Below are 24,961 nucleotides of genomic sequence, written 5' to 3'. Positions count from 1 at the left end.
CATTAATTGGCATGGTTGTTACAGGGATGGGTTTACCAATGGGTAATTAGCAACTGGCAATTAGAGAAAAGCAAAGCAAAGAAAGATAAAATAAAATAAAATAAAATAAAATAAAATAAAATAAAATAAAATAAAATAAAATAAAATAAAATAAAATAAAATAAAATGATATAGCTTGTTACTTCACCCTGTGTGTACAGGGGCCTTTTAACCTTGCAAGGAGATGAAAATGCTAGTTGATTCCACATCCTGAATGTACAGGGGATTATCAACCTTATAAGGAGCTGCAATCGAGTGCTCTTACACTCTGCATGTACAGGGGACTGTCAATCTCAAGAGGAGTTACCTTAGCTCAGCCTCCCAGGTTAAAGGGATGGGAGGGATACTCATGATCCAGCCAGAGGAGTTGGTCAGGTGTTGATCTCGATCCCTTTTCAACTTATGAGTGCTAGAATCTCTCTTTATACCCCTTGGAAAGGAGAAYCTGACTGTGCTATGATCATCCTTACAAGGTGGTCCTTCCAGTATCTTCAGGCAAGTTTGGCGCCCTATTAAGTGCTTTGCAAGTGTTTTCAGTTCTTTAGTGAGCTGAGTCTTTCTCAGCAAATCTTAGCCAATCAGGATCATCATGCCTTTATATGACTTCCCCCTTCCCTTTGTTGTTGGGGAAAGCACCCAAAGTCTCACTGTCACTTTTCTGATAGGCTTTTCTGCTATCCTCCATAGACTTCTCTGCCATCCATCTGGCACATCGTCAGAGCTTGTTCAATTCAGCAGTATTATTGTTAACTTTTTACTTGCCCATCAGCCTGAACCTGTGGTTTTGAATATCCTTGATTTCTCATTCTGCTGGAGGTGCTCTGTTTATGCCAATTAAACCTGTACTCCTAATCTTATTTCCTGCACCATGTAGCATACAACTTTTCTGCTTTTTCAGAGCAAGCTGTTCAGTTAGAGGTCTTTGAAAGATATCTCAAATATCTTTTTAAGTCATCTCAAAAGTTTAAGCTGTTTATTGAAATATGAACAGAACACTAGACACAACATATTGGAAGATTTCAATTCTAAGTATCATACCTGCCATTGAAAATCAACATTTGATAACAGAGCTAAGGAATACAAGAAGCACTCAAGGGAAAAAATTGCCATGAATATGGAATAGAGCAAAAGGTGCTGGGATCAGGCAAAAGGTTCTTTACTGTTTCATTAAGGTTTTCTATGCAACGATGCTTTCCATAACTATGTAAATTGCTAAGGGGGAAGGTAATGTGTGATGTCCCCTAAACTCATGCCTGTGTAGCTCATTAAGACACAGAAACTATACTCCCAGTCAAAAGTGGTCTAACAAAAGAAAAGCAGATGCATTGAATTTGGAAGTATGTATACTAGCATTTTTAATCCCTTTAGAATATTCCATAAATAAGGAAGTGACAGAGATGCAAAAATATTGTCTCTACTACTACTTTTGCCTGAAAGCAATAATCATTTGGGATCAGAAAGGCAAAAGGTTCTAATAAATAAGCTTTTGAGTCCTCTAATCATGTACTTCTTCCTGCATGTAGGAAATTTTCTTTACATTGGATTTCCTACTAAAAATGGTAGTGCAGGTGGATGTGTCCAAAAATATATTCTGATTCCTTACATTGCCACTAAAATAGCAAATGTGCTAAGCGTGATATTCTTGACTTTTACTGCAGTCCTTCTTCTGAAATTACATCCTGACCTAGCACAATTTTCAATAGCTAGAAGCACCAAATTAACACTATAAAATCACTGATAACTCCAATCTTTGCAGAGTTCTGTAGGGGCCCTGGCAGCTAAAAAGTGTCTTGTAATGAGAAGTGTATTGTACAGATTGTGTCGAACATTTTATTTAACTAATAGATATTATTCAGAGATATTTGTACTCTATGGAAGTATGGAATACATTTTGTCTTTTTTTTTTTTTTTCTTTGCCTTTGTGTCTGTTCTTGAGCAGGAAGATACTACGGAAGGAAGATGGAGAAAACAGTGTCCTTTATAGGGTTCATACCTTTAATGGACTCCTGTGCAGGTCAGAATAATACAAAAAAAGGCACTGAAAAGCCGTAACTAATAATAACAGGTGGAAAACATGTGAAGAAAATAAAACAAATAACTTTTAATAATTTCATTCTGCTTGACCATCACCAGTAAATCTACTTCAGCAATAGTCTGAAAGAGGATGCTACCTGCCTTGAGTTTTTCTGCTGCATTTACAAACATGCTATAACCATGTGTGTGCTGGAAGAGTACTGATACTCCTATAGTAAGTTCAGGTAAAGAGGTAGGAAGATGAGGGATCTTCTAAAATAATGATTATCTCTTTTCTATGAGTTTACTTGTCACATTTGTAGAGTCGCTTTTGCCTATTTTCATAGAGGATGCTGGGGAAGAAGAATGTTTCTTCTATTCTTAGGGCATTTGTGGAGAATCTTTTTGCTACAGGAACTGTCACCTGAGAAAATTTTGTTGTTCCAAAAGGCCCTTCTTTATGTGACTCTTTCCTAGTTTAGTGCTACCAGAAGTTTCTATCCTTCCTCTATTAGCAGTATACCCAAAGACTAAATAGAAGCTCAATACTTGTGATCTGGATGAAGGGACAGAGTGCCCTGTCAGCAAGTTTGCTATGATATGAAACTGGGAGGACTAGCTGATACCCCAGAGGGCTGCGCTGCCATCCAGAGGGTCCTGAACAGACTGGAAACCTGGGCAAGGAGAAACCTCATGAAGTTCAACAAAGGCAAGTGCAAGGTCAAGCACTTGAGGAGAAATCACCCCAGACACCAGTACAGGCTGGGGACTGACCTTCTGGAGAGCAGCTCTGCAGAGAAGGATCTGGGCGTCATGGTGAATGATAGGTTGACCATGAGGCAGCAGTGTACCCTCTTGGCCAAGAAGGCCAATGGGATTCTGGCGTGCATTAAGAAGAGCATTTTCAGAAGAGCGAGCGAGGTGATCATCCACTTCTACGCAGCCCTGGTGAGGCCACATCTGGAGTACTGTGCCCAAAGCTGGGCTCCCCRGTACAAGAGGGATGTGGAGCTGCTGGAGAGAGTCCAGCGCAGGGCTACGAGGATGATCAGGGGCCTGGAACATCTGCCGTAGGAGGAAAGGCTGAGAGAGGTGGGCTTGTTCAGCCTCAAGAAGAGAAAGCTGAGAGGGAATATGATTAACATGTATAAGTTCATGAAGGGGGAATGTAGGGAGAAAGGGGCTAGGCTCATCACTTTATATAAATACCTTAAGGGAGGGAGAGARGCGGATGGTGGCCATTGATAGAGCCAGAGGAAACGGCCACAAACTGAAGCACCAAAAGTTCCACAGGAACTTAAGGAAAAAATTCTTGACAGTGAGGGTAACAAAGCACTGCAACAGGCTGCCAAGAGAGGCTGTGGAGTCTCCTTCTCTGGACATCTTCAAAACTTGCTTGGATGCCATTCTGTTCTAGGTGACCCTGCCTGTGTGGGTGGTTTGGACTAGATGATCTCTAAAATTCCTTCCAACCTTAAGGATTCTATGATTCTATGATTCTAAACAYCTCTCGCACAAATGAGTAACTGCCTACTGTTAGCACTTGTTCTAGCTCTGCAAAAGTCACAGTAATTGAATCTCAGACAATTCTTCAAAGGTGCAATAGCATAGCTACTAGGAAATAAAAATAATAAAGAGAAGGAAGAGCCCAGATCAGAAAATTATCTTCATTGATCATCATGAGAGAAAATTATTTATGATAAGGATAGGTAGGCACCCAGTGTTCCCAAAGATAAATGCAAGAAGTAGAATTGGAACTCAGGGAAAACCTGGCCTCTTTCCCCTTTTTTTGAAAAGGATGCACATGACAGCAGTGTTGCTTGCTAAAGACTTTATCTCCAGCAAACAGGGAAGATTACTAAAGAGGAAAGTGAACAACCATCGACAGAATGAAACCTGACAATGAAAGAATGGGCATTTTACACACAGATAGAATACAAGATTCAGAGTGTCTTTTTTTTTTTTTTTTTAAGAATGTTATTATTCTTTTAATATAGAATTGATTCAATTATCTTTAGGCCTCTGAACCATTTACTTCCCTGTTGAAAGCCACAGTCCTGAATCCCTATATATTTTATTTAAGTGGAAAGGCTTTAAATTACAAAGACATCTGAAGCTGATATTCTAATCATTCAATGCGGTACTTCTGATTTTTATATTATTATTTATGTATCCCCATACTAGTTTATTTTTCTTGCTTAGTGCACTAAGTGATAATTTTAACACTATAATTTTATAAAACATATCATTTTTAAAAACTCTTTAATCACTTTTTTTCACAGAGTTTCCATCAGAGCCACTTTCTTCTAGCATTATATGGTAGTCATTACCGCAACAAAAATTATTTCCTTTTACTATATGTTGGAAATACAACAACACACCTCAAGGTCCTTTAAACCAGTTACTATCAGTTTATGCCTCTTTTCATCTTATACTTTAAAACTGACACTATAAACCTTTACAAAGCTTAATCTTTACTAATAGGGAAATGACTTTTTTTTTTTTTCCTCCAAACTATTTCTCTCAGAAGAAAAAGGAATATTTTTTGGAATAATATTCTAAATAGTCAGAAATGAGTAGTGCAGATAGAAAAGAATGAAACTTGTTAAGAAAACTTCTTTTGCATTTACTTTAGTTTGAGTTGCCATCTTTAACTCTTAGTTTAATAAAAATATATTCACTCTTTTTTTCCTATTTATTAGAAAAAAGTTAATAAATAGAACCCAACCTCTCCTTGACTCTCGAAATATTTTTATAGCTTTTCCCATTGTCATAAGGACAAGGATATAGAATTCAATTTTTCAACAGTGTGAAAGATAACATCTTTTATGGATTTAGAGCAATGCGTTTTCCAAACAGTTTGCCCAGAAGATCAATAATTACTGTAATCTGCTCCTATTTGTTGTGCCTACAATCTGGAATGAAACATTTCAACATTTTACCTCTAAAAAATTACATTTAGAATGAGTATACAGTTTTTCAAGAAAACAGATATCCTCTTAAAATTATTCTTTTATCTACATATTTTTAGGTAACAGAACTAATGGTACTAAAATACTTTTTTTTTTCTTCATTATTTAGTCTGTATAGCTTTTACATTTCCTTTAGCTGGAATATAAAATTACAACAAAACCATCTTATTTTTTGTTCAGGTTTTGTTATTTTTCTCCTCTGACCTAATGGAGTTCAATATTGTAAAATATTAGCTGCAAACAGTGCCTGTATTAATTTTTTGAAGGTTAATCTTGATTGGTAGTTTTCTAATTACTTTTAAACCAAATTCATAAGTTGAGTTCTATTACAGACTCATGTTATTTCGTAAACAAAATGTATTTACACAATGCACATTTAGGGTAGTTAACTTGGTTCACACACAGGAGTGTACCTATCAAATTTGACATATCATTTTGGATGAAAAGGGCAGAAAATACATACAACTTCTCTACTGAACTTGTTCATAACAAACAAGGGCTTAGTAATATATACATACTTTGAGAAAATTTAAGGACAAAATAGTGGGGCTTCATAGATGATAGCATGCATGATGGCAGTACGAGGGATGTATGATAAGCTGCTGTACTACTATGACAGACCAGGAGTATATATGAAATAAAATTTTATGTTAGAGTAGAATAACGTTTGATGTACAAAGAAGCTTACATGGCTAGTACAGTTATACATATTTCTTTTTGAGACTTGTGCAATTCTGTTAACAAGTGTGCTTTAAAATTCAGTACTTTCTGATAGAAGTGAAAAATGGTCCAGACAGTCATTTCTCCTAATTAATCATTAAGAACTGTGATGGAATAGGAGATATATTACATTACACTCTGAACAGATGAGTAGAGAGATATTAGAGATATAACTTAGTGAGTATTCAGTATTCTCTAACTGACAAATACATTATCATGGTGTAAGGAAGTTCCATCTGCATGTGAGGACGAACTTCTTGCCTCTGAGGGTGACAGAGACCCCACAGGCAAATGAAGAGCTGCCCAGAGAGGTTGTGGAGTCTCCTTCTCTGGAGATCTTCAAAAACCACCTGGATGCCACCCTGTGCCACATGCTCTAAGTGCCCCTGCTTAAGTAGGGAGGTTGCACCATGTGATCTCTAGAGGTTCCTCCCAACCTCAACCATTCTGTGAGGCTGTGAGACTGTAAGGAGTGTACAGCATCTGCTGTGCCACAGTAATTGATTACATGTACTATAACCCTTTTAAAAGAAAAGACAATCGTGTTATCTTACACTTAAGCAATATTTTACTTTGCATTTACCCGACACTAACTACATGTAACAGTAATTGCTGCTGGGGATCATTTACTGAGGCTCAACCAATATACAGTAACTCACTTGTCCTTTGAGATCCCAATTAAAGAGCCAATACATATGCCACAATTTCTGTTGTTAGCCTTTTTTAGACTGAAAGGCCTTGCTTTTCATCTGCTTGTAAACTGTTACTGGCAGTCCAACACCTTTGCCTGTGTATGTGAGTTGACAAGCTGTAGCAGTAACATGTAATGGATCATGTACTAGTAGAGAAATGGAATCAGCTCAGTTGCCAAATCTCATATTATAAAAGTCTATCCAGGATCAAGATTATCAAGGACGTTTATAATAGATTACCTCTACTGGCAGAATTTTGTAGTTGAAACCTTTCCTGTTATCTGTTAAATTGGTCTCTCAGCTTGGCCTCTCTCTTCGTTCTCTCTCTCTCTCTCTTTCAGTAGGTACCTGAAAACTCTATTGCCCTGAGGATTTAGACAATCCCTTAAAAACCTCAAAACCCTTGAATCCAGACTCAGAAAGAGACAGTTTTAATTTCTCTTCTTTCCAAGAAAAGTTAGATTCATTTCAACTTTAAAGCATGGGCTTCCATCTGGAGCGTAATCCAGCCCCCAGATTAATATAACCTCTGATAAACTTTGATGATATGTTGGAGCCTCCTCCTCTATATATGGCTGTCCAAAACTACCTCCACACAGAGCCTCAGCAGTGAAATACAGTGAAATATCACAAGAACTGCCCAGCTGGGTGAGTGCCAAGTGCCCACACGGATCCTGTCATCCATTAAGGTAATTCTGAAAGAGGCATAATGAATATAGAACACAAAAAGGCATGAATTATATTCCATCCTTTAGGATATTATGACAGTTTAGAAGAGTCATTCCACTCCTACGCTTGTTAACAGATTGTGACAGAGCAAAGGAAGGGATAGGAGCAGGGAGCCTGTAGAGTAGTTGGTGACAGATTGATCAGTGACACCATTCTGCAGTAACAAGTATAACATTTCTAAATCACAAGCAAAGGTCAAAGGAGAAGACACACTCAGCTTCTGAGAGATACTGACTGCTCAATCTTGTCTTCTGCTCTACTCTATTACATAAGAAACTTAAGCAAAATGAAGATGAGAAGAAGGATGTGTAGAAACCTTTTCAGACTGTGGAGAGAATGGGAATTTGGTAGCTTGGCAGTCCACTAAACTTACAGAAAACACTGGTCTTTCCATTATGAAGCAAAATTATGTTAAAAGTGATTTGCTAAAAAAGTGACTAATTTATATGATTATCTACGACATACAGGTAGACCAAATTARGAATAAGATATTCCATAACCTTAAAATTAGACAGACATTTGGTACCTTTTCACAGAATCACAGAATGTTCAAGGTTGGAAGGGACCTCTAGAGATCATCTAGTCCAAATGTCCCGCTCAAACAGGCACACCCAGAGCACAGGGCACAGGGTGGCATCCAGGCGGATTTTGAAGACCTCCAGAGAAGGAGACTCTACAACCTCCCTGGGMAGTMTGTTCCACGGCTCTAACAGTAAAGCAGTTCCTCTTCACCTGGAGRTGGAACTTCCTGTGTTTCAACTTATACCCATTTCCCCTTGTCCTGTCACTGGCCACCACTGAGAAGAGCTTGGCCCCTTTCTCCCTATATTCTCCCTTCATGAACTTATACATGTTAATCAGATCCCCTCTCAGCCTTCTCTTCTCCAAGCTAAACAGGTCCAACTCATTCAGTCTCTCCTCATACTTTTCAATGTACTGTCCACATAAAATAGATTCAATAACCTTATTTGTGCAGACTGTATCATTTTTTTATCATTTTTTTTTTTCTATAACAATGTCATATTTCAAAGGCAGGAACAATACTGAGATGTTTTTCCTCATGCCATTAAGAGGAGCAACAGAAAAACAAATCTAAAGAACAAATCTTCAGACATTACAGTATCAAAAGAATAAATTTTACCATGGAAAAGCTCATCTGTTAAAATTCTAATAGTCACTGAAGCTTGATGAGCACTGTGACTAAAATCAATCCATCAAAAATATTTATTATGTTTTCAGCATCAGTAATTTATCATGTATACTTTTGCTTAAAAAATGAGTACCATCAACCAGTGCTCTTTACTCACACAAATGAGTACAAAGAAGTAGAAGGACTTTTTAAACTGATAAATAAAATTAACTGAAAATATAATTAAAGAGTTGTTATGACTAATATATTTTTCCTTTTGCCACAGAAAAACATATCATTTGCTCTCAAATTTCCAAAACTGGATACTGGGTAGCCAATTTGTTTATAGCCTGATTCATGTAGAACTTTAAATAACATCAAAACAATGATTAACTGAGGAATTATCTTTTGTCATGATAAATCATCAGCACATCTCAAGTTATGGAGTCATTTTCATGAATTTTCGGGAATTTAACAGTCAAAGATGCAAAAACATTAAAAAATCTGGGATATAAAATTCTGTGATATACAATACCAGTGACATTTCCAATTCCAAAATGCACAGTGTAAAATGTTTAGAAGCAAAATGTTTTTGAAAGCTCTTTAAAAAAAAAATCTCTGAAACCTCCATGTTCACATACTGTGTACTGATAACATAAAGGAAGATACTCAGAAGCTCTAACTTTAGGTATGTCACCTAGATGCCTCAATAAACAGTTTAAGCTCCTTTACGAATAGGAGTTTAATATTCACTCTATAGCATGGAGCTTTTGCAAATGAACTAAATATTCAGCATGCCAAAATCACGATGAAAGCCACCTTGATGGGGCAACTTGGGTAAGTTCCACTGAGTAGTTCCACTCTGACATGAATGGAATTCATGTTGTAAAGACACGAATCCCTACGTGTGCATTGAGCATATGGGAATACAATGACCAAGTATTGACTTACAGTGATAGTTCAAGTTAGATATTAGGAAGAATTTCTTCATGTAAAGGGTAGTCAARCATTGGAACAGGCTGCTCAGGGAAGTGGTGAAGTCACTGTCCCTGAGAGTGTTCAAGGAATGTGTAAATGAGGCACTAAGGGACATGGTTTAGCAGGTATGGTGTTGAAAGTGGTTGGACTCGATGATCTTGAAGGTCTTTTCCAACCATTATGATTCTATGATTCTATGATTCTATGATTCTATGATTCTATGATTTTCCTATCAGTTTGAGCTGAATAGACTTTACATTTCTTCCTTCCCTCTTTGCTCTATGTCCAGGCATTCCCACTGTTTCCATATATCAACTAGGGTTGTTCCACCATGCTACTTCCAGCATAGTGATCCAGTAACTCTGATCACTTCGCATTAGTGGTAGTAACTTTGTATTATCTTCCAGTCATTTCATGAACCTCTGATTATGAGTTGGCTGAAAACAGAGAGAGGGCCATGGGGCTGGATGACAGGGCAAAAGAAATTTATATAGTATTAAAAAACTCTTGAAACATCACACCATAAATGGCTAATCCAGCTACCTGACAAAATTAATTTGTTCCAATTCTAGACTAATTTAAGGGCCTATCCAAGTCAGAGATCTCAAGCTGGACAAAGTGAACACTCTCTATAATATATCAATAGCAAGAATCCAAAGGTCTTGTCATCTACAGAAGTCAGGCAACTTGATATATTTGTGCATCCAACTACAAATAATTTGTATATTTTGGATAAGTCCGTCTTTGGAATTCACTCTGTCAGAAGCATTTAAAATAGAAGACAAGAGGAAAAAAAGACTCAAGCAGAAAAAAAAAAAAAAAAAAAAAAAAAAAAAAAAGAAAGTTTGCATGTTCAGAGATTCCAGGCAACATTTAATTCTCTTTTCTGTGAAGGTAGAAACACCAGAACACACTTCCTTCCTACCCCAAAGGAGAGACTATAGCAATTCCCAAATAAAATAGCAATCTGAAAAAGGAGGCAGTATTCATAAAACTCAAATGGCATGTGGCACGTTGTAGCAGCAGCAACACTCATGGGGACATGTCAGGTGTATCTAATCATTCTTTGTACTTGCTCATCCACTAAATAATATGATAGCATACTAATCCTCATTTTAATTTCTACTTTAAATCAGTTTTGGCTATTGTTGGTAATGCATAAGCATAAATATCTACTAGAGATAAGTATTCCACAACATTCCAGAAAAACTAAAACAATAAGTCCAAAGATTTCAGTCTTGGTTTTGCCGTGCACATGCAAATGTCTTCTTTTTCTTTTCTTTCTTTCTTTTTTTTTTTTTTAAAGAAGAATAATTCAATCATGTAAATACTCATCTGACTGAAGGTATTCATACAAATAAAGTTTAAAGAACAGGATCTTTCCAAAGCAATGAAAAATTTAAAAACTACATTTAAGATACTGAATCCGTGATAAAAAATTGTGGTTTTTTTTCATCTATTATCACTCAAAATGTACTGCTTTTGCTGCTCCATTTATAAGTCATCTCCCCTTTTATTAGAATTGCCACTTCATATTATAAACAGAAAACATAATAAATGTAATAAATACTCTAATTCTATATTGAGTAAATTGAACATATTGGGTAAAAGAAACTGGGAAAAGAGATATTAATATACACACAAAATGAACACAATATCTCTCTATTAATATAATTTAAATTACAAGAAATTTGAGAGTATTTCTGTATTCTTGAAAGACCTATAAAAACAATGACAAGAAACTAGTTTAATTAGTGCTGAAGTCAATGCATGCCTTTGGAAATCCCAAGAAAAATGAATGAATTATTTAAAAACACAAACATTTACTACTTCAAAAAAAAATCTAGAAATAGTTGTAAAGGAAGAAAGTATATGAGCCTACAGCTCCTCATCTCAAATCTAACCATGGCATTAATGTGGAGCTAGTTAATGTTGTAATTCTTTGTGTAATTTTTGTTCTACGTAGCCCTAACGAAGGTGAAATGAATATAAGAGATTAAAAAGAGAACAGATTATCAAAAAAACTCATGTTATTTTTGGTTTTTAGTTGGCTAGAGCATTCTATGCCAAATATATGCCAAAAAAAATTGTTTGGAATGTGAATTCCCAACACATTGCTGATAATTTACTCTCAAAAATGAAAATTGGACTAAAAAGCCATTTATATTCTATTATTCTCAAGTCTTACTACAGCTGAGAGGTGGTTCATCAACCTGCAGTTTTTAATCAGACCAACATCCTTTTATCACTGCTGAAGTGCTATACAAAGGTGTACAGTGCCTGCCACAAAAGAACAATTTGCATCRGTTAGATTATGTAAAGTCAAAGTTAATTCATATTAGACTTTTTGATATGCTTACTTATTAAATTATTTTAAAATAAATATATTTATATTAAACATAAATAGTTCATTAAATTGTATATACCATATACAATTCTAAAATTAGACCTGAGTTGGACATTTGTTACAAATACATGATATGTATATCTAGGGATACTCTGCCCTGTGTATTAGCTATATGTCTTGTAAATTAACAAGATTGCCTACTAAAGAGTGCACAATGAAAACTTCTAGACCCATTAAGAAATATAAAAAATATAGTTCAACTAGTTTAATTTATTCATACCACTATGATGCTCCAAGCTATAAGAGCTTATCATGAACATTTAAGAAAAATCTGCAGCTAGTTGCTCAGAAATATCTCAGCGTTCCTCCAAAAATCCTGCATTTTAAAAAGGATGTAAAGAACACGATGACCTGTCACATYCTCTGTAATTATTGATGCTATATTTATGCATGTAAATTTAGATAGATTCTTTCAAAATGAAACTTATGAACAGTGCTGAATCTCAATACAGTGTAGTCAAGACAAAGCAGTTTTCAACTGAGCATCTTGTAAAAGCATTCCAAATCTGAATTGTATATGGATATGCTGACTTCACCGATAATGCTGGAAAGGGCTTATTGTAGAAGAGTAGATTAATTTCTGAGAGAAAAACTGTACTAGGTTGGTAGTTCCACTGATAGCACAAAGACATCTTTATTGAGATCAGCTTTACATATGAAGATCCCTGCTGCTCACAAGAGATGCTCTACTTATATGTATAGCAGGAAATTCTGGAGGAGTTCTTTAACTTAAAGAAGTTATCAATCACAAGAGCATAGGATGCAGTATTTAATTTTAACTTTGTTATTTACTATTTAGCATTATTTAGGCACAATCTTGTTAAGTGATCTTGTATTTTTTGTATGAAAGAAAATGACTTTGTATGTTTCAACATTACATATGATGAAGTGCCTACACATAATTTAGAAACATTCAACATAGTTTCAAGCCAGAAATACAGGGAAAATGATCACAGACAATATGACCCCTGATGTTTGAATTTTGTATAATCAGAGTCTTTTTCTAACTCTGATTTCAAAGGCTTCCCATCATGTACAGTGTATGCTTATTTCTAAATTTTATTTCTTAGTATATGTTGTTCTGTATTTATTATGATTTTGCTTTTGATAATTCGCTATATCCTGCTGTCTCCCACAGAAGGTTATAAAGAATTTTTAATATCTAATCGTATTTCGCTGTGCTAGAAAGAGCCATATGAATTTTGATGTTTCAGGTAAGTTTTAGATAGAAATAAAACTTCTGGAAGATTATGCAAATGAAACTGAAAACATGTAGATGTTCCACAGATTTCTCCCATGTTAAAAATAAGTTGGTTGTTTACCTTTTAATAGGAAAAAACAAAAAAATGCACAATTTCAAATGGCAAATTCCTACATAATTAGACTCCATAGAAAGAATTACATGAAAATAACTGCAGAGAGAATGTACAAAGCCATTTTATTGCATTAAATTCTACTTAAATGCTTAACAGAAAAATTGATTCAGAGAAGTTTGGTATATAGAATCCTGTAGAGCAGATATTTTACAGTGGATTATAACCTAACATGAATAAAGAAGCCTCAGTATTCCCTCATTGCTTCACATAAAGGCTTCTCAGACAAAGCATTTATAAAGTGAGATAAAATTTGAACAAATGTATTGGTAAGACTTATACATTTATATAGACTTTATATAAAGGAACATTAAATATATGTGTATATGTGTTTATGCACAGCTGTCTAACATACGTTAGATAATTCTAATTATCTTAATTATGACCTTTTATGTGATTAAACTAGGAAAAAGAGGAGAAGAAGATTTAGCTGACATATTCTCACTGAACTGCAACTGCAAACTTTATTTTAGGATTACTGAGTGGTACTAACATGCATATTGTCTCTTAGTATAACTATTTTTGACTATATGAGGAGAACCTTCGCTATAGAATAACAGGATTATGCAGTCTAAATGTGGAGAGTCTACAAAGGGGACAACAGAACACCTAAAATCTTTGAAGCAACTAACTACTAAGCAAAACAGATTTTGCCTGTCTTCCGAGAGAAGATCACATTCATACTAGCACAGTCAAGGCAACAACTATATTCTGTGTGACTTGTTACACACTATTCTAATGCTTCTTTAAATCTATAGCTAATTACAGAACTCTTTCCTTCTCTGATAAAGGAAAAGCTATCTGAAAACACAATAGATTTTTTAAAACTATATTATTCTTAGAGCTCTAATCTTAGGGTTTAAGCTGAAGTAACAGAATGGAATTGGAGGGACAAATATGACCTTTCTTCAGTTTCTTGATATTCACRATTGCTCATGATTGAAGATTGACACTGGCATGTCTTTCTCATGGACAATGAGAAATTGAAAGAAAAGGAAAATTCTCCTGTTTTTTGGTCTAGTAGATTTCATTACCGAATAAAAGAATAAGTCTTCTATCTAGTCATCTTCAAGACCTAGTTTGTTCAGAGTGTGGCATTCAGAACTGAAAGCAGAACAGGAGAAGCTGGGGACAATCTGCCCTTCCTGTTCTGTGATAGGACTAGATAAATAGTGAAGGAGGCAGCTCCACTAAATGGTAGTGATATTTATTGGAAGTCTAACCCACTGCCAATAAATTATTGCTGGATATTTCTAACCAACATTATTAACAGAGCTACTGGAATAAATAAACTCCATTTTTAATCTCTTACCACTCTCTATTTGTGCAACATTTGCATACATACATGCTTTAAAGAGGAATTAGATGAAGGAGATGGTAGCCTCTCTTAATAAAAAGGGTGAATTTGAGGTGGTAAGGGTACCCCAGCACCACATTGCTGAAATTCCGTTGGCAGACTAAAGTCTGAATGTCTGGTCTGAAAGGAAAATCACACATTGGTTTCACATTCTGAGTGTGATTGGAAGCAATACCTTACCTTCAACTTTACAAAGGCCAGACCTTCATTTAATGGGTATATCCTAGTTGGCAACATGTGATGCTGCACCAAAACTGTGTGGAARGATTGGAATTTTCATCCTCAGAAAATATCACTTTCATTTAAATAGCACTGGTGTAATTAAAAAAGATAAGCTTAAAAACAGATATAAGATTCTGAAAATGATTCTGTTCCTGTTATGGAGTCAATACAGCATTCACATGAATTGTACAGAGATAAGAAATAATTTTAGATACTCTTTCAGTTTAATTTTCAGACAGAATAGATACACAGATTAGTAGTTAATTCATATCACATTAGTTAATTTATTTATACAGCTACTGATTAGGCTAGTTAAGGAATGCTTTCATCATTAAGGAAGTCAATTTGTGTGGAAGATGTTTATTAAAATGTGGTATTATGAATGAACTAGCATTCTCCTCTCTCTGAACACTTAACTCTGGGAATTCCTTCTGTCTTTCATTTAGAACCAATACATAAAAGGAGTTTTAGTGATATGTGTGGGGAAGGGAAGAAATAGGAAGCAAGCCTCAACTCATCAGGTGGAATAATTGAAATGAGCATTATATTAGTATATTATTGAAAAAATATCCTAAAGACAAATAAGAAAAAAGTGCTGTCCTGGATATTTGATTCAAAGGATTAACTTTTTGGTGTTGGATGAAACTCACCGTCTTCAGATGACAAAGAAAACATTTGGGTGTCTATACAAACTTGTTTCTTAGGCCTATTCATACTGTGCTCAAATTATTCCTTTTTTTTTTCTCTTTTGTGATACCAGGACTATCTAAAAACAGTGCAGCAATTGCTTTATTTTTCTAGGAGAATTCTGATATTTCAAAATAGTCTTGTGCAGAATAAGAAAATGAAAAATGTTGTATTGAAAAATGGTGAAGACACCAGCTAACTAACTTGTGAGATATTTAAAATCATTATTTAGTGGTGTTTTATTCAGAGCCAGTATTCTTTTGTGTGAAGATGCACCTGTTTTCTTTTAGAACATAAAGATAAATCAACTGGATAATAAAACTATATTTTCTAGAATAAGACTGAATGTATATTTCCTGTTTCCATGATTAAGTAAATATATTTTATAGTGCCAGTGGGAAATCTGTTGCCTGAGAAGTGAAAATCAAAAGACGTAAAATCTGCCAATACAGAAAACCAGAATAGAATTTATACATATACATATAAACACACAAAACATATAGGTATATATGAGCCTAGAATTAAAAAGAAAATATATTATCTGAAATTTAAGATTTTTCATTTACACATTATATAATAAACAATGTCAATTAATTCACTTCTGAGACCTGAACTCAAGTATTCTTACTTTTATTATTTTTAGAAGCYCCAAATAAACTGGGATTACTGAGTCCTGAGAATACTGCCCATCAGTGTTCTTAGCCTGACAGGTCAGGACCATTTTAAATTAAATCATAGCAATTAATGTTCCTGCATCCCATATCCARCTGCACAATACTTTCACATACAACAGTAGCTATTTAGCTTTCTTAAAAAATGCCTTTTCCATTACCATGCACTTCTCAAATTATTCACTGTATTTCTTAGAACTATGAGAATTCAAAGATATGATTAATCATAATAACTATATAGAAAGAAAAAAGCTCTAGATATCTGCTAAGAATTATGCTCTTTTTGAAAGTCTCATCAATGCAGTACATTTAGGCAAGACAATGGTCAAAAAAGGCTCTGCATATATTATTCAAACATAATATTTCAGTAAGCAAAATTAGGAAAAAAAGCACAAGCATTTCTCTGTGTTCCTTGTTCCTTAGGTCTCTATGTGAGTGAAAAGAAAAAATCATCTAGAAATGTTACACAGGAAAGTTTTTTTGAGTTATTACATCAAAACAAAACCTTGAAAAACAAACGATTTCTATTATGCAATCTATTTACATCTCCTCCTTTCTTTGTAATCATTTCAGAAAATGTGTACCAAAACCTCAGAGCATTATCTGAATATCTGCAATTGTGTACTATTTCATGATATCCAAATAAAGCTAAATTACATGATGGCTATTATTAATATAGTTTGGCAAGAGCCATAAAGTACTGCTAATGACTGCATACCTTATTCACAGGAGTCCTGCCTTTCCTGGTGTTGCACAGTAGAATCTCCTTGGTTTTATTTTGTTTTGTTTTCTAGATTGCAAAGGTCTGGCTGAGATTTAGACTGAACCACCTTTTTTTTTTCTTCCATTTTTTTTTTTTTCGGTAGCTAACATGTTAGAAGATCTATTGATCAGTAACTGTATGGACAGCAAAGCATAATTCCAGTGTAACCTACACTGGATTGTTTCTTACAAGCTGCCCTCTGTGTCAAGTCACAAAGAAGATGGATTGTTACATCCTGCAAGCTATAGTAAGTCATTCACTTAGCTTTGGAGCCTTAATTCCCTGTACAGTACTAGCAGACCAAAGTGACAAAACATATCCACCACCCACTAGGCTGAAAAAAGTGAAAAAGTTTCTTCATGACCAAATTTCTTTCCATTTGTTGTCACAAAGATTACATCCCTCAGATGTAATCTTTTGTACATTCAAAACAATCACATATTATGATGCATCTTCTCACGTTCTCCCACTAGTTTTTAGACCAGCATAACTTTTATAAATTCAGAATATTTTTGAAATTCTATAAGTAATCAACAAAGCACAGGAGTCTTGTAGGCAAAATTTAAACTGTAAAATCACAATAAATCTTGAATAAACAGTGAATTTTAAGTAGAGATTTTTTTCTTTCAGTAAAATAAGTTGAAGTATACTTATAACTATAAAACTTCAGCAAATGTGAATAACTCAGTAATATTCAAGACTTTATCATTTAGCATTCATTACTACAAATTAGCATGAGCAACACTTCTGGATGGCATATTATATAGTTTTGCATGAAAAGTGTGTTTTAATATCTTTTCTATGAAAATATTGTCATATAATTATGTTAGCATCACACATTAGCATACAAAATACCTTCATATAATCTCAATAGAAAGTATATTTTTGCTACTTACCTAACTGGGCCTCCTGAACTGTTAGCTTACTCTCCAAAGGGTGTAAAAGCTTTGGTGGTTTATCTGTTAGTGGTGCTAGAAAAGAAAGAAATTCAAACATATAGTTTTCTGATTACTATTGTGTAGAATATTGCTTGATTTTACATATATTGCCTCAGAAAGACTTGGATTTTTCCTTTGTTTAAAAAATGTTCACACTGTATATTTCTTTCATGTAGAGAGCAAATATACCTCCAAAAATCAGAATATTTCATACACTAAGATATTGGTGGCATTGGTGTTCAAAGTCATTGCTTTACACTCTCACAAAAGCTTTTAATAATGTCTTACAATTGTGTGTTTTCCTACACATTTTCCTACACATTTCCTACACATCTTAACTTCTTATAAGATGCAGTAATTAATGGAGAAATAATTTAAATAAACTGAGTTGCTGTGAAAATATTCTGAACACTTGATGAAGATCTTACTTTAAAAGGATTTTCCCATCACTGAAACTTTTGGGGCTATGGTAACAGAAGAAGGTTTAGTTTTAAAATCCAAGGGATGGATGTAGCGAAACAGTGTCAAGACTCCTAATAAAATGATATTTCTCATTCCTTTCATCAACCTTAAAATAATTTTAGAAGAAGTTTGCAAACTATGGAGTAAGAATGACACTTGTAATGGTCCAAGAACTTTGCAGAGGTGCTGATAGGAACCTACTGAAGCTCATTCAAACCATGCAGCTAAACAGAGTAGTCATTCTAGATTCTGTAATTCATAAAAGTGACATTGAATATTACTAATTTTGTTGCTGTTAGTAAGTCTGCTCTTTACTGATATCTGACAGATAAGTGCATGAGGTATGAAAAGAAGAATATTCATATTTTCTCAAAATGATTAGTAAGTGCTCAGGGGAAAGCTCCAACTTTTGTAGTCACCTAGAACATTTGGATGTTTTGTTTTTCAACATTAATTCATATTTAAGTCTTTACTGCTGATTATGGGCTGTCAGAGATTTAAAGTACACTTGACATTTTTACGTAACTCTATAATATTCGCTCCATCCAGYTTGTCAAAATCACTGTTCCCTTTCTTACCGACACACACACATCCACATGTGTATTGGATTAAACTACCAAAGGTACTCATACCTTGTCAGCTGAATTGCAGAAGAGATTTAGCTGCTTCAGTTTATTTTCTCTGCTCTTGGATTGAATTTTAAATCTACAATATTAATTTAACACTACAGCAAGTACAGAGGGGATCCATTATTAACTCCCATGTTTCTGCTTTACAGAGGTTTTTATTGATCTGATTCAAGCATAAACCCACATAAGTGGGGTCTAGGATATTGACCCATTAGCACTAGTGCTGAATCAAAATCTCTCTTCAGCAATGGCCAAGAGCTGAAATTACTTTGCAGTCTCTCTTGCAATTCACTACTGCAGCAACAATAAAACCTCCTGCATCACAGACTGCAGAGAGAGCCCACAGCTGTGAAAGACTTTTAGACAACATCACTGGATTACTTTTCTTTACACTGATTTGAATGTCTTAGCTCTCTCTCATTTTTTTTTTTTTCCTCCCCTTGGGAGCTAAAGCAAGTGGGTGGAAAAAGGATTTAAATTGCTGGGATATGGTTTTTTTAAACTGTAAAATTAGTCATTCTCATTTCTTAACTTCTCTGAAAAGACTCATAATTTATCAGCACATTGCCATTTTTTAAAATTTTTTTCACCACGAATTTAAATTTAGTTTTGCAGTTCTGTCATTCTCAACTCAATTATCATTCATCGGATAATGTTTTCTGAGTCACTGTTGTTTTAAATCTGTTTTAACACTCTTCAAAGCAAATAAAGTTCTTTCATTGTAAGTAAAGATACATTAACTGGTAGAGTTAATCTGAAGACAGCAAATGAGCAAATTAGAAATAAGTATGTATGTATATATATATTTTTTTTTCTTTATGAAAAGATCTATATTACTTTTGAGGTCCTATAACTCAGGTCTTCAAAAGGCATCCTACTTTTGAAAGAATAGACACAGAATAGACACTGAGCTGTTAATACTAGTTCTACATAAGTAAATCATACATAAAAAATATAAAGTTATTATATTATATAATTTCTGACCAATATAGTTTTCCTGTAACTTGTGAGATTCAACTCTTCAATAGCGAATTTATCAGAGAAAGTGTGACTGAATAAATAAATTAGACATGTAATTTTTATATTAGGAATACATAAAATCATATAAACTGGAGGCTAGCTCCAAAGACAATTTGGTCCAAGCTCCTGCTCCAAGCAGGTCTGCTTGAAGCAGGTTATTCAGAACTTTGTCCAGTCAAGTATTTATACCTCCACGGACAGAAATTTCTGAACTTCTCCGGGAAACGTCTTCCAGTGTTTTACTAATCTCATGATGAAAGACCTTTTCCTAATTTCTAATTAACATATCTAAGCTCATGTCTCCTGCCTCTCCTCTTTCCACAGGGCATCACTGAGGAGACTCTGGATCCATCTTCTCTACAAACCTACCATCAAGTAGCTGTAGACATCTGAAGACAGCTCCCTGAGCCATTTCTTCCCCAGGCTGAGCTAGACCATGTATCTCAGTCTCTTTGCATATATCAAGTGCTCCAGCCCCCTGACCATCCTGGTGACCCTGTGCTCAGTCCCCTACATTCATGTGCATTCACACAGGTGTCAAACAGATGTGAAGACCCTCTGCGACCCGATAGCTATTTTTCACTAATATAGTCTGGCTGTAGTGTTGATCCTTGCAGATTCATGCTCAATTTACTGTCCACCAGACCCCTTTCGACATAGCTTTCTCCTTCCTGGTCGGTCTCAGCCTATACTATTAAATATATTTATTCCACTTATTTAGCAGGACTTAGGATTTGCCTTTGCTGGAACCCATGACCATCAGTCTATTTTTCCAGCCTATTCAAGGTCCTGCAAAAATAGCCACTCCGCCTTTCAGTTTGTCACACACTCCTTATTTTGCTGATAGTAGACTCCATCAKAGTACAAAAACATAGGGGGACCGATAAAAAAAGAGCTATAAACAATATTAAAAGACATACCAGAAGTTAATATTAATCTTTATACCTACTTTAAGGTAATATTTGCCAATATGACAAGGAAGAATTCCAATAGATTAAWAATTAAAGTTAATCATAAGACAATGCAACTCAGGTCTTGCTCTTGAGGCAAATATCACCCTTTCAGTGTTGCATTCCTTAAATCCTTTCTTTCTACTAATTAAAAATCTATAAAATGCAGAACAAGAACTGTCTTTATATTCTATCTTATGAATAGATATGAGAAGTTAATAGTTTTCATGTCCTACAAAACTGACCATGATTCCGAAGTTTTTCCTTTTCTGTAATTTATAGAGAGACTTAAAATTCTTTTGAAAGTTTTTTAAAAAATTAAGAAAAGGTCCTCTGCCCGACAGATGCTTATTGACATAGTTGTCATAGGAGAAACAGATGATGTTCAAATAGGAATTTTCAAAGGAGTTCTCAAGTTCCTTGACAAGAAACTTAACTCCTGGATATTGTTTACTGATGTATGGGTGCACATTCAATCTCTTCTTGCTTTTTTCTTTCTCTCCCTCTTTCTCTTTCATTCCATTCTTTTTTCTCTCTTGCTCTCTCTTTCTTTTTCAGTTAAGATTTAGTAATTTTCTCCAGCCAAACTTACCCAGAACTGGCATGGTGCCTTCAAAAAACTGGGTTTTGGCAAGTCAACTTCTTGCAAAGAAAACCTGCTGAATCTCACAATCAAGTTAACTGCTCATGCTCTGCTTGAAATATGAGCCATCTCTGCAGAGCTCTTCCTRGTATCTAAGTAATGGGCTTGCTCCTGTATAATTGCAAAACACAGAATTTTATCTATCAACTCTGCAAATAAATCTGTATCTTCCTGTCTTTTCAATCTAAAAAAGAGAAGTAACTAAATTAGTAAAACAAACAAACAAACAAAAAAAAATCACTGAAGTAACTGATTCTGAAGCTATTTAAAAATTAATAGTTAACTTTAAAAGTATCATCCAACCGCAGGCACTGAGATTCTGCCTGCAGAAAAAGATGCCTAAATTCACTTTTCATGTCTATCAGATTGAGTACATTTTTGAAACATATTGTACAATTTGTCTTGTGGTGGTGAAACTGAGAGCCACCACAATCAGTCACCCAAGTGGAAACTAGCCAGAAGAAAATATTTTTACATCAGCCACCTACTTACATACACCATTTTCTAAGCTTCAGCTTTAACTTCAGTTTCTGAAGGCTGCATGAAACATACATTTGCTCTGTGAGTATTCCCTCTGTTCCAAAGAGGCTTACAAGAGAAAAAAATAAATTATGCTATTTGAAGAAACCAGCCACCTGYTAGAAATTAATATAGCGCTAATGAAGAAAATATTACACCAAACTGTGCATTAAAATGCTGTGAATATGGTCCTCAAAAATACTTAGAAAAATAAGCTTTTTAAAAAATAATGATTCAAAAAATATATATTTAATTCTGCTTTACAAGGCGATAAGTGGTCTCAGACTCTTTGTTTAAAATTACAATGACTACATATAGTCTTTTAAAAATTACTGAGGAAATATTTATAAAAAATATTTGATTTCAAATGAGGAAGCTCTGAGTACTAAATACTGCAAAAGCTATGCCAATGTAAGTTTTGTCTGTGCTAAATGATAGCTGACAGTGGAAGTGGTAAATGAAGCCAATCTCTGAGCTATACTTAGCTTGGATTTGCACAGGCCTCCCTACAGTGTTTGCAGTGATTTCTGCACAGCTGCAAAACAAAAGTCAAAGAGAAATTCAGTGTTAACAACATCTGCCTTACCTAGTCATTCTGAGTTTTCTGTTTGAAAAACATTCTTGCTCTGTTTTTTTTTTTTTTGTGTAATAAAACTAATTTTTGAGGACAAAAATTCTTCAGATCATACTGAAGCGTTAAGTAATATAATGAGGTCAAACCTTGTCATGTTCATAAAACTCAGTCTGTGCCTGTTTTTAGGAAAACAAACAAACAAACAAAAAAAMCACTTTCCTGTCCATATAAAAAAAATGCACTACTGGAGGCAAAACATTCCTACTCTTTGAAATCAAAGGATACCAGAAAAACAACAACAACAACAACAACAAAACAACTTAGTTCTGCTCTTGAAGTCCACAGTGTTTCTTTGAATTCACCCCTTTGTTTGAACATCCGTCCTCCCCCTCCCCCGTTGCCTTTAGAAATGAAGAGAATTTCTGTGTACTATCTAATTTCCTGCTGATTTTCTGAGTTTCTTTCTGTCCTCTCTTCATCCTGCTATGGTTGGCAAGGAGAAGTGGTCTCAGGAACAAGGTACTGCCAACCCCAAAAGAATGTTCGGGATAGATTTTAAACAGCTAAGACTCCAAATACTCTTTGGCAAAATGCCTGCAATTGAGAACTCGCCTGCTCCTGCTGCCCGGAAAGGTGGCTAGTRTGGTGGCTAGTGCCAGTGGCCATGAAACAATCTAGGTATGCTGACCTTTGCAGCAATAAGCTAACTGCGAACATTTAGCCAAGCATTGTCAAGCATGGTACCTCACACCAAGATCTGTGGAGAAGACTTTATAGGAGATTAAAATATATATTTGGGTTTTAGATTATTATGTTAAGAAGTCCACTTTGTGAAACTTCCACTTCTTGAGATGAAGCACTATCAGCAATATATCTGTTTGTCTCAATGGAAAGCCATCATTTATGAAAAGCTACCATTGATCCATAGATGGTAATATTTAGTAACCACAGGTAATTAAAGAACAAGAAGAAAAACTAGAATATTTCACATGATAAGTACCTTTTTTTCCCCCAATAATCATATCTATAAAAGAAAGAATATAATAGCAGTCGTATATAGAAGGTTACAACCTAAGCCTGACATTTTTCAAACATTAACRTACAGTTACTGACCCGGTAAATGTTATTGTTGAGATCTTTGAAACTCCTCAAAGCATCTGTAAGTATGTGAGGCATATAAATAATGCAGTATAAGCCTTCCCGTTTTTCCTGAGATATAAGGCTATTGCTTTGCCAGTTTAGATACATCATAAGAGAAATTACTGCCTTTTTTAAAAAATACATATATGACTGGATCTTTCATAAAAAGAAAATTCTACCTGCTTGAGACTCCTAATAAGCTTAAATCTCATTTATCAATTATAATCAGATTAGTTTGGATTCACAAGGGCATTGTTTACAGTCATATATATTATGAAAGGCACAGAACCCTTGCAAGAGTGTTAAGTCTCAAGCCCAGTTATATTCTGAATCAAGCAGTTCAAACTGAGGGCAACCACATATAAGGATACTAAAGTTACGTGCATGAAGCGATAGAGAGACGATAGTAAATGATCTGCCTAATGTGACTTAGTTATCTCTGTGACTGATTGAAGATCTGCTTTTATCCCAAGAAATGTTCTCATAAATCTTGCATTCAGAGACAAAAATTCTGCTTCTACTTTCAGTTTATGTCTTTCTTATGGTCTTCTTCTCTTCTTAGCACATACTGAAAAAAAAACAACCTTAATAGTATGGGCATATGAATAATAATACTCTCTATTTCTCTTCTCTCCATGTTTTTTTCTGAAACTGAGGTTATAATTCTCAAAATTTTTATATGAAAAAGTCTTCCCAAAATAACTATTGCAATACTGAACTGCTGTAAATAGAATATTAGCACTCCTTTTGAGTAACAGCAGAACCAGGTAAAATGTGAGATAATAAAGTTGTCATTATGAAAAAGTTTCAATAATGTATACTCAATTAGGAAAAGGAATTCCAAAAGTGAGTCTTAGGAGAAGACAGAAAAAATATTTCAAAAAATTYTTGTATGATGTTTCAAGTCTCATACACACAGCCAGATGTTTCATTATCTACTTATACCTAATTGAAACTGATGTGACATTCCTGCTACCCTCTGACTTCAGAGAAGGGGCATATATTGCTCTTCCTTCTGGTATTTTTATTGAACAGACAAGTAATTTCCTATTGTCCTCCAAGAAGGTTCAAATAATCAAAATGCTGTCATCACAGATAGTAATATACACCTGAAATACAAAAATGCCTAAAAGTATATGTAGTTTAAACAGCTGTTTGAATTATCAGCCTAACATCTCTTCATGTTATAGATGTAAAATTTATATCTTCTTAAAAGAAGGCAGGAAGGAAGCAAGGAAGGAAGCAAGGAAGGAAGGAAGGGGAGAAGGAGGGAGGGAGCTGGCTTTCATCCTAAAATAGAGGCTGAAGGAGGACCTAAATTTGCTTGAGGAGGA

General features: G+C 34.7%; 1 protein-coding gene across 1 annotated transcript in view; it reads right to left on the bottom strand.

Annotated features, from left to right (window-relative positions):
• IL1RAPL1 (interleukin 1 receptor accessory protein like 1) overlaps positions 1–24,961 on the bottom strand; it is a 701,170-nt gene that overhangs the window by 151,581 nt on the left and 524,628 nt on the right. Inside the window, exon 6 of the mRNA XM_026047316.1 lies at positions 17,649–17,723. Coding sequence (XP_025903101.1) covers positions 17,649–17,723 — 75 coding nt within the window. The remainder of the gene's footprint in view (positions 1–17,648; positions 17,724–24,961) is intronic.

The sequence above is a fragment of the Nothoprocta perdicaria genome, unplaced genomic scaffold (assembly GCF_003342845.1).
Source record: "Nothoprocta perdicaria isolate Ctin4 unplaced genomic scaffold, notPer1 scaffold_49, whole genome shotgun sequence".
Taxonomy (NCBI): domain Eukaryota; kingdom Metazoa; phylum Chordata; class Aves; order Tinamiformes; family Tinamidae; genus Nothoprocta; species Nothoprocta perdicaria.
Note: the sequence above shows the minus strand (reverse complement) of the source record. Positions and strands in the feature narration are given on the sequence as shown.